An 11469-nucleotide genomic window follows, 5' to 3' on the forward strand; every position below is an offset into this window, starting at 1 on the left:
CAGCACAAAAGCATTTTCATTAAAGCTTTAGAGGAAGGGGCGATAGAACAGAAGAGCTGTGCTAAATGAACGCTGGAATCCAAACTTTCACTGTCCCCAGGGGGTCGGATCGCTACTTCGGTGGCAATCTGAATACATTCATGAAGCAAGACCGACGATTCATGGACCGAACCACAAACTGTACCATTTCATCTAAATATGTGTAGGTCTTTTAACCCCCTCGGGGTCAAATTAAGCTTCTGATAGATAGAAAAAATTTGATATTTGGGGAAAATGATCATATTAGTAAATAGTAGTTAGCAATTAGCTGTTGTAAATCTGTAACACCTGCCCTGAGAGGTTTAATGGATGGTATGAAAATTAAAATGTTATCTAAACACAATTATACTTTTATTTAGAACAGCAGATTAGAATCAGTGAAACGTGACATAAAAACACTACAAAGAGAACTGGTATTTACAGTATTCCCACCTTATCCGTGGGGGTTAGGGATGGAGACGTCTGTGAACACTGAACTGATAATTATCCTTTGTAATTCTTCAGTATGTCAGGACTTTTTTGGGCCGCTAAAGCGCAGCACCACCTTTGGATGCAAAAGTTTCATACAATTGTCTTGAGTTGTCTGAGTTTTTGTGAAGAACTGGAAGATTCACGTGACAGAAAAAAAAATCTGCAAATACGTGAAACCATAAACAAAGAAAAGCAAATAAGCGGGGAACACTGTTTGAACATTGTCACACGCAAGAGTTTTTCCGTCAACTTCCCGGTTAACTTCAGCAGTAAACAAACATCACTGCTGTTTTGGATCATTTAACAACAAATAATGAAAAGGAGGTTTTTCTGCCTCCAGTTCAAGCAGATAAGACGACGAGAAGATAGTAAATGAACAGCAACACCTCAATAAAACTTGACCATACTCACAGTTCTTTCATGTGTTTTCAAGTGTTTCCATCAGACACGTTTTAGAAAATGACTTCTTTCTTCTTTGGAGAAAACTGTTTTTTGTAATACTCCTAAATTTTTAATAGCAATATTTTTAATTATTTATATTATTTCAAATCTTTACATATAAACATATATATCTATATATATCTAAAACTTTTTTTTCCCAGAACAAATTTAAGTAAACTGGACTTCAGTCTCTTTTTTTAATCTAGAAAAAGCACTGAATAGTTTTCAGGGCTGTAACGAGTATCCGAGCACTCAGAACTGTCAGTGAAGCTACTTGTTTTCAAAGTAAAACTAGTGAGTGTGGGTGTTTTTTTTCCCACTCACAAACTGAGACTGAAATTAAACTTTTTTGTCGTAGCATGACCTTTTTAAAGTTCTAAAACCAATATTGTTTATGTTTATTTGAGTGCTTGAAGCTCCGTACTAATGCTAGCGGACCGGCGATTATTGATGACGTCACCAAACAAAAGTAACGTCCGAAATATTAGACACTATCTTTTCACTATCTTTTTGCTCTCCGTTTGGAGGGCTAAAGGAAGGGGAAGGGAGAAGGGAAGAATTCGGATTGGGCCAAAGTGTTGCAGAACGTTGAGAATGGAAAAACGGTAAAGAACATTTTCAGGATTTGTTGCTAAATAATTAAAAGTAACAGTGATTGTTATGGTTTATAGGTTGTTTATGTTACTTACCAGAAGGATGACAAAAAAAACACAATTTCTTTCTTTCTAAATCTTTGTGTTTTTATCAGTTTTGTTGATTCTGATCTCCTGTTCTAAATCAAAGTATAAATGATGGTGATTTAATACAAATAATTTTAATTTTCATAAACCCAGTAAAAACAAATACACATATCAACAAACATTATATTAAAAAATAAGAATTGTGGTTCGATTCGCTAATTTTTATAATAGCATTTCTGGGATCAGATTTAAAACATCTTGAGTTTTCAGATACTTGTTACAGCCCTACTGGTTCCTGTGTAGATAATGACTACTAGATAATGACTACTAGATAATGACTACTAGATAATGACTACTAGATAATGACTACTAGATAAGCCTTACTGGCCAACGATGGCCAAGCGAGTTTAAACTTTGATAATGTTCCTTATCTCACCCTGACAACTGCGTAATTGCTGCCTGATTCTAGTTTAGTGTTATCTTTTGGTGATAAATGACTCTTTTGAAAAAGCCAACTCATCTCAATTGAACGGATCGATAAACGCCCACGTCACCAGAACCTCGGCGCGTGGGGATTGGCTGCTCACCTGGAGTCAGCTTGCAGTGGTTGGGGAGCTGGTCAATGCCCTCCTTTAGCAGAACGGGGATGATGATGTCATAATTGGGCATCTCGCTGCACGCAAAGGAGAGGAGGGGGGGGGGGGTAATCAAATCAATAGCTTCCAAACAGCAAATAAGCAGGAGGGGTGGAGGGCTGAGAAAGGACTGCACGGTGGACGGAGGGGGGGTCCCGTTTAAGCCTCAGTTACCAGTACGTCTGCTTGAGAAGGAGACTCTTCTCTTCGATCCAGGCTCGCCTGCTCTCAGCGCTCATCCCCTTACTCGCATCGATCACAGCAGGAGGGAAATCTATGAAGAACAGGAGAACAGAGCTTTTTTTAAAACATTTTTTAGTCACACTGAACATTAAAATGCAACAAAAGACAGTCCGATGACAACGCAACACCCCCTGAAGGAGGAATATTTAGTAGTTTTGACAAAAATATCTGAGTCCTGCATGGCTTTCATATCAAAACAGAAACGGGTTTGCCTCAGTGTCAGGAGTTCTGGAAGGTCACATGAATTCAATGACAGCCAGAAGTTCAGATCTCACTATGATTAAAAATGTATGAGACATGACAAGGCTCCATCTGGCTGAATTGATCTTTAACTACTACAGCAGACAGATTGGGATATTATTTATTTATTTCCCTTCAGGTATGTTTCAAAAAAATCTGGACTCTTCTCGCTTTGACCTGACCCCCGCATCAAATTATATTTACCCACTTATTCCCGGTATAATTAACTCCTGGTTCGGCACCGCTTAAGCGGTTACCAGGCAACAGGTTTGAATCAATAAGACTGCTGTCTGTGGCGTCGGGTTCGGCCGGCTCTGAGAGCTGGTGCAATGAGGTAAGGCTGTGGAAATGCTCGCTGGCAACTAATAAATTAAGCAACACGTTTGTTGGGAAAAAGAACGTGAAATCAGATTCACACGCAGGGCTGCTGTTTTTCCCCTTCAACGGTGAGCGCCAACACTCTCCAGGATGCAAATGGGATGTTGAGCTGTTGTCACCAGTGCAGGGAATATTTTATCGCTGAATTAACAAGTCATTTCTAAATAAAACACCAAGATGCTCCTGACTTCTGTGGTTTTATCAAGAAAGTTTAAAGAAGTGGAACCAGTGATGGTGAGGAGACCGCCTTCTACAAAAGATTTAGTCCAATGTGAAGATGTAAAAAAACTGAGACAAGATGGAGGAAATGTTTCTCTAAACAACATCAGAGCTTCTGGACTCAAAATTAAACAGAGAAAGCTTCATTTGATAGATCAGTCTATGGCTGTGTCAAAATAATATCTTACTTTTTCCTAACCCAAAGGTGGGCACACTACGGCCCGGGGCCCATACGCAGCCTGTTAAACTATTGATCTGGCCTGCCAAACTGGAATAAACATCAACTCTTTGGTGAAAATTGAACTAAAATTAGAACAAAAACCACAGTTTTGAAATAAAAACTCCAGAATGTTCTATTTTAAAGTAACATTGAATCAATTTTGAGGCACGTTTTGGCTTTGACATGTCCAGATCCCCTCCCATTTCTTTCTTTTACAAGGTGAACCACCAAAACACACCAAATCTGCTCTTGGTCCGGCACTTCCATCAAAATGTAGAACCCTTTGTGGCCCACGAGTAAGAAAGTTTGCCCATCCCTGCCCTAATAAAAATTATTTAGTAGGGGTGTAGGAAAAAAAAAATATTTTATTTGATGATACTTTTATCGATATAAAATACTGACAAGGCAGTATTAAATTAATTATTTATGAGCCTCCTTCAGAATCTTACTTTGTTTTCCACCAAAACTTCTGACAGTTTGTTGACAGAACGGCACACTGAGCCTCTTTAAGCAGCTCTACATCACAAACAAAACAACAACAAGATCTCGCAATAACCAGCTCGAGTTAAAATTTTAGTCAGCTCTGTGGTTTTTGTTAAGGCTAAGTATCGATTATAATTTCCAGAAATGATTCGATTGGATTCATAAAAGCCTGGATCAATTCAATTCCAATTTTTTTCGATTCTTCAATTCAATTCAATTTTGAGTTTACGCATTTTCACACATTTGTTTAGAAATAAATTAATAATCTACTATGTTTTGAATATATTTAGATTAATCCAATCCAGTTCACATACTGTAAATGTATCAGTGAAATAATGAGATTGTTAATATCATCCAGTGTTACATGGATTCTCTAAAGGAGAAGTTCTAACTAACATGTTCAGATCATTAACATTGGAAACATTGTTCTGATTCTCCTGGAAGACGGTTCAGTTTGACCACTAGGTGGCGATCGCACTATAGCAATACACCTTATTCCAGAAAAAAAATAAATTATGACCAAAAAACAGTGCTTTAGATCACAAATGGTTCCTTGAAAAAAATATTTCCTTAAAGAGTTCAGAAAATGTATGTCTGTGAGTTTATAAAGATGTTCATTTAGTCAGTAACGATGCTTCGGTTGACCGAGCGTTAGCATTAGCTGCCCAATGGGCAATTCCATTAAACGTTAGCATCAAGCTAGCAGACTTTAGCTTTATGTGCTAAATTGATCTATATATTTATGAATCGATTATTGATCTATAAAGCTTAAATCAATTCAAATCGATTAATCGAATTTATCCTTTTGTTGTTAGAGACATGCGCTACTTAGTTTTTACTTGGGATGGGTACTGAACCCAAACTCTGTGCCAGAATCAGTATACAGCTGCAGTGCTTAATGTTGTGATCATTAAGTAAAAATAATTTTACCATTTTATTCCAATGAAAGACATTAACATTCATTTTTTTTCTTAGTCATAGTCTTAAAGAAAGTAAAAAATTGTTCTGGTACAGTTTAGGGATATATTGTGATCCATATCGTACCGTGATACACGTATCAGAATACTTATAACATCTCCAGGCTTTTGCCAGTAAAGACCCCTACTATATAGAGCAAGACAATCCTGGATTTCAATGTACCATAATTATGACATATGCCTATTATGTTTTGTTTTATTTTGATTTTGCTAAACTTTATGTCACCATTTGCCAAAGTAAAAAAAAAAAAGATAAATATGAACATTTTATGAACAGTTTCATGAATCCATTGATGACAAAATCTTGGAAGATTTATACAAAAATAAACAAGCATACACTACTGTTCAGTCTTCAGCTGTGCTAACATGACTGCATTAAGGTTTTCTAATGGTCTGTTAGCCTTCTGACACTATAAGTCATTGTATCATTACAACACTGGAGTGCTGCAAATGGACTTCTAGTTACCTTTTGAGATACTGCACTAAAAACCACACAACTGCAGCTAGAACAGTCATTTTTAAAACAATTTACCCTCTTAATTATGCTTTAATGTATATTTCTGACTGGTGTAAAGTTATCTTCATTGGAAAAAAAACTCTCAAAAACAGGAAATATCCAAACTTTTGATGGTAGTGTTTGTCCATCATGAGAAAAATGCCACAAGAGCATGTTATAAACACCAAAACACCGTTTTCATTGAAGTGTGTCTTTAAAGTGTCAGGAAACATCAGCTATGAAAGTCCTGAACTCACTACGTCCAAACGTATACAAAAAGAAAAATAATGCTGGATGGCTGGTTTCAACATAATCAGTTACTGTTTCCAATCCTAAATAAGTCTATCAGAATGTTTTAAAATACATAAATATACATACTATTATTCTAAAATTATAAATAATAATTAAAAAAAGAGTCCTCCCTCTATTTTATCACTTAGGAAGACTTAAAAAGACTGATGCCAAAAGCAGTGAAGAAGAGAGCAGAGTGCAGGAGGTGGTTACCTTGTCCAGGTGGGGTCAAGCAGACCGCTTGGCTCAGAGCAGAGAGCACGCTCTGCTCGGCGAGGCCGATCCTCAGCTTCCCGGCCAGAGACCTGTCCGTCCAAACAGAGAGAGTCAGTGTGCCCGCCCACCTGCATCTGCTGCAGAGATGTCTCTGCATCTGCAAACGCCGTCACACCGGCGGCTGAGCGAGAACCCCATTTTTACCTGACGATGTAGCGGGCCTCTGAAAAGCGGCACGCCACAAAGAGGCCTTTGATGATGTCGATTTTCTTATTCATGGCCTGAGGCGGGCAGAGAGAAATTGAGATTCACAAGAGAGCAGAAGGAGAAAGAACGCAGAGAGACGGAGGTTACCAGCAAGTACAAACAGAGAGAACGGACACAGTCACAAAGAAAATGGAAAAAGAAACTAATTGGGAGACTGACGTTAGATGACGATCCATTCAAAGGCTAAAAATGAACTTCTAGTGAAATAAATGAATAATTTTATCTCCTTAATCCACCTGTTTTCTGACTTCAATATACAAGAGTGGTAAAAGCTGCATTTTTCTGAGTACTTCCTCATTTAAAAGGTCATTTTTTGGCTCACCGAGTTTCCACTCATGCTCGCAATTTCCTTCAGTTTCTTGAAAACGCTCCCCACTGTCAGGTTGGCAGGCCGGAACATCATCCGCTGGTTGCTACGGGAACTTTCAGCCACAAGGCCCAAATCTCCTTTCTCCTGGGCCTCTGCTTTGATTTTGTCCAACTGGCGTCCTGGAAAGCAGAACTGGGCTTTAAATAACCTCTTTGGTTAATGAGCAGGCTGCAGCATGGCTGGAGACCCCCCCGCCGCCACAAGTTTGGGAGCAGAGCGCCAACGCAGGTGGGCTCCTCACCGGTTGCTTGGGCGACCGCTTTCATCAGCACCGTCTCCCCAACGCCCAGCTCCATCCCCAGGTAGGCTGGGCCCAGCTGGTTCAAGCACAGGTACACGCAGCACAACAGGTCGTCTGGGAGAGAAACAACACACGAGACAAAAGTCTGAAGCAACAAGAAAAGATGAGAAAAGAACCACAATCAGCCACACAAACGACGCTTGAGCACAAAAAAAAACAACCCAGACACGCACAGATGCTGTTGCACACCCAAAGACACGGGCATTCCTGAACACAATCACATCAGCATAAACATCAGCGGATCCCACAGGACCGCGCTCGCACACACACACAACAGTCCTCCCACTTTCATGTGCAACCTGGATTCATCATCTCCCTGATAGAATGGCTGGCAGCCAGCTGCCTGCATCAGCATGCATTATGGGAGATAAAACAGCATTTACCTGGAGAGAGCAGCAGCACGGAGCGAAACAGATTCGACAGCGTCTCGATGTTCCTCAGCCTGCAAAATGACAAAGGGTTAGTCTGAGACGGGGAGGACCGCCAAACGCCCTTTCTAGGCCATCCAGTAAAAACTGGCAGAGAGGAAATGAGATTTGTCTGGAGGTTTTAATCATTAACGAGACCTTGAAAGACAGATGAATAGGTTGTTTGAGAAATGCTGCACATCTGTTCTAGATAACAGCAAGTCACTGCTGGAGCATTTGTCATGCAAACCCCCACAGATTTTTTTTTTTTTTTTGAAGTTGGTAAAGATGTTATCAATTTGGCGGCTGCAGACACCGCCTATAAATCTTTTGCAACTTGCTTTAATAAAAAAAAAAAGTGAGTAACTTATTGGTTTGAATCATTTATCTCAAGAGGAACAAAAGCAAAATAAAAGTGTTTAAAAAGTTTTCTTAACATCCCATAATTCTCACTTTTTCTGTCTTAATCAGAAAATGAATCCAATTTTATACCTTTCACTTCCTCTAATTATATTCCACAAACTCCCAGCAGGAAGCCCAATTTTTTTTTTCTTTCCGGTGGCAGTGCTTTGGTGTGTGCTCATCCTTTGAGCTGCAATCACTTCATCCCAAATGACTTCTCAAGCATTTCTTCCATATGGAGCTCTTACCTGCCAGAGTCCTCTTCAATTTTCTCAAAGGTGCGAGCCACTGCCAAGTACGGCACTCTGGAGAGGGATGAGTGTGCGTTTAGCAGACCGAGCATCTACAGCGACACATTTTTACATTCACAGCAAGGAGCTGAGTCAACTGTTCGGAGCAAGCGGTAATTAAAGCAACAGGAGGAGAAGCTTTGATTTGGGGCTTCTTAAAGTGGACTTAAAATAGGGGCGAAAAAGCGGAAAGATACGGTGCTATGGCTACAGTCTCATCCACTCAATGTGTTTTTTACACATTCAAAATGCAAATACATTTATTTTCATGGATTTGTTTTAAGAAACATGAAGAAAAGTAGATTTTTTTAGCCTTTTGGCTTACAGGAATAAGATGGAAAATAGAAGTAAATAGGAAATGTTCTTTAACAATACATGCCATTTTATCACTCTGAAGTCTGGCATCCAAAAGATTAGAGGGAATTAAGCTAAATTTAAAGAAAAATGCATTTAAAAAAATCTAAACCTTTGTAATTAAGTCATTGAATGTCTTCAGGATTTCTACAAAATGTGCAATTGTATTTAGTGGATGAGAAGAGGCACTGACGTCTGGCTGTGCTTCCAGCAGGCATGGTCCACAGGATGGTAGTTTGGCCTGGAAGGGTCATATTCAGTTTGTGACGGGGTGGAATCACTGGAAAGATGAGGGAACAAATGGGGAAAAAACAACAAATCAACCACAATTTCAACATTTTTCTCCACAACAGAGATCTACATATTTAAAGTGTAACCAAACAAGGAAGTTGGAGGCTGACTCCACCCACAGCAAAAATTTGAAAATCCAGTCGGGGGGGGGGGCTTGGGGGCAGGACTGTTATTATTACTGCAGCTGCAGGTCATGACAGACTTACATGGTTTGACCCATCACAAAATTCACCTCGATTTCACCTGTAGGGGGCAGCACACAGGCCGTTTTTGACTATATTTTCAAGAATTAAACAAGTTTATTTTAATTTGTCAAAAGATTTGTCAATGGCCAACAGACAGAACATTTAAAGCCCCATTTAGAGGTTAACGGCTAGAAAAAAGTTGATTTAGGGTTTGGTTACCCTTTAAAGACAGACTATAAAAAACAGTTTTCTTTCCAACATGTTCTTATGACGTTTGTCTGATGATAGACAGACCCTCCAGGATTTTGCGGTGGTTATTTATAGTTGTTGCAGTCTAAAATGCCTGATTTTCATATCATGTGGGCGATAGAAAAGTGTATTTTGTTCTATTTCTCTTCTATCGTTTCCATCATTTTTATTTGTCCATTTCTTTTGCTAAACCTTTGTGCAAAATGTGCTTTCCTACTAAGAAACATGAAGCTGTTGTGCACTTTAAAAAATGTTTCTCATTTGTGCGATTCATTTTCATGTCACTTGAAAAAAATAAAGTCAAACTAAAGTGAGTAATGACATTTTTGTCAATTTTTTTTTCAGAGAATACATAATCTCCTTTATTTTATTTTGGTATGTCGTGATACATATAGTTATTGTGATATAAAATAATTTATATCGTGATGTTAATTTTTTTTCCATAACCGTCCAGCACTAAGTTTGCAACAATTTGCTGGGTTTGCTTCAATTTGTGTTAATAGTTGCAATCACAATACCACAAATTCCTGGAGGGACTGGATGGAGAACATAAAGAAAATTACGATTAAATTTGCATTTTTGAGAATGTCTTAATTCATTTCTTTAAGAATCAGGAGCAGACAAAAATGCTGTTTGACAAAGAGCTCATTTGTGATGTAGAAAATACTCAGGGCGGGCTCCACTCCATTCTGATGCATTCACAAATAGATCCATGAACGTCTTCATTTTCCTCATCAGAGCTGGAATTTGGATGAAAACTGTACGGCTGGATAGCTCCAATATTTCACTGGCAATGTTAGGTTGAGGATGTGAGGGGCTATGAGCATGTAAACAGATGGGTGATGGGAAGAGGGGTTGAGTTTGCTCTGTATCAACAGTCCTGCCAACAACTCGGAGGCAAATTTCTAATGAACTCCTGCTTTTTTGCAAAAACTATGTCCTAGAAAACGACACGAGTTTTTAGATTTTGGCTAAAAACAACATTTTCTTAATTAAAAGACCTCTGGAAGCGATTTAAAAAAGATCAAAAGACGATCAGAATGAAAACATTTTAGCTTTTCTTACTGCACACTTATGAATGTGCTGTTCTCCCTTAAAAAAAAAAAAAAAAATCCCGACTGCATCGGGGAGGGAAACTACAGCTGTGAACTTCCTTTAGCATGCACCGCCCGTCACCCCATCCACTGTCGCACTGATGAAGAATAGTTAGGAGGATGAAAAATGCATTTCCTCTACAACTAAGAATAGTGTGTTGCTGGAATCGCCATCATGACCTCAAAATGACAAAGCAATTACATGCTGCTGCATCTGCTGCTGGTTATCAAAGACATAATAATAGTACGGAGAGATGCACGGCGGACAAAGACGATACAAAGGTGGAGATAAAACCGCTGCAGCTGGCTCGCCGCTTCCAGGCTCACAGTTTTTATTTGCCTGCAAATGTTTGTTTTTCTCCTTAATTGCTTGCTGAGCAGTAATTAAAAAAACAGAAACATTCGTTTGATACTGCTGGTCTTCAAAAATGTAGTTTCCTTTAGGCAACATCACGTCACCTTTAGGGGCAGCAGAGGCGCAAAGGGCCTTATTGATTTCCAGGTAAATGGATATTTTCTCTTTCCTTTCATTGAGGAAATACGTCGTGTTTGCGAGTGGGGAGCTGGTGTAGGTCAACTCAGGTCCATTTACGGCTGTAAGAACTGTGATGTGGGTGAAAGGGTAATTTTTTAGAGCAGAAATTTCAGCAAAAATAAAGTAAAAACAGCCCTTTGCAAGGCCAGTGATGTGTACACAACATTTAGGTAATGACTTCAACAGCAATTCACCAAAATATCATTTCTGAGAAAACATTTTAACAGCACTGATGGCTAAAGTTCATTTCCGATTGACCTTTGAGTCACCTGGAAAATAAAAACACATGCCTGAAGAGAGTCTTTGTTGAAGGTAAACATTTATGTTTTGGTTATTTGTAAAAGTTTCCACACTTGTATCATATTTTAGCTTTTTTTTGTCCATGTCTTCAGATTGTATAGTTTAATTCAGATGTGGCAGCGTTTGGAAGAACAAACAAATAAAAAATCTTCAGTGTTATGCTGCGTTAACTCCGGAATGTGTTGGGAGTTTGAGAATGTGACAAATGCACCGTCATGACATGTTCACACCGGGGTGGCAGGGAGGGGTTTCTTGTTCTTTTTCTACTGTCTACCAGTGATGTCTGCCACCTGCAGTTGGAAAAATGTCAGTGTTGGAAATCTTGTGGATCTTGTTCCAGACTTTTTTTCCCAGCTCTATTTAGATACATGAAAGATTGCGCTGCATAATTCCAG

At 39.0% G+C, this 11469-nt stretch overlaps 1 protein-coding gene across 1 annotated transcript in view; it reads right to left on the reverse strand.

The window, feature by feature from the left end:
• lig1 (ligase I, DNA, ATP-dependent) overlaps positions 1 to 11469 on the reverse strand; it is a 62876-nt gene that overhangs the window by 38278 nt on the left and 13129 nt on the right. Inside the window, exons 8-16 of the mRNA XM_024279094.2 lie at positions 8614 to 8700; positions 8025 to 8081; positions 7351 to 7409; positions 6908 to 7021; positions 6619 to 6785; positions 6234 to 6310; positions 6027 to 6118; positions 2441 to 2540; positions 2219 to 2304 (exon numbers count right to left, since the gene is read on the reverse strand). Of these exons, the coding sequence (XP_024134862.1) occupies positions 2219 to 2304; positions 2441 to 2540; positions 6027 to 6118; positions 6234 to 6310; positions 6619 to 6785; positions 6908 to 7021; positions 7351 to 7409; positions 8025 to 8081; positions 8614 to 8700 (839 nt within the window). The remainder of the gene's footprint in view (positions 1 to 2218; positions 2305 to 2440; positions 2541 to 6026; positions 6119 to 6233; positions 6311 to 6618; positions 6786 to 6907; positions 7022 to 7350; positions 7410 to 8024; positions 8082 to 8613; positions 8701 to 11469) is intronic.

This window comes from Oryzias melastigma, linkage group LG17 (genome assembly GCF_002922805.2).
Source record: "Oryzias melastigma strain HK-1 linkage group LG17, ASM292280v2, whole genome shotgun sequence".
Classification (NCBI taxonomy): Eukaryota; Metazoa; Chordata; class Actinopteri; order Beloniformes; family Adrianichthyidae; genus Oryzias; species Oryzias melastigma.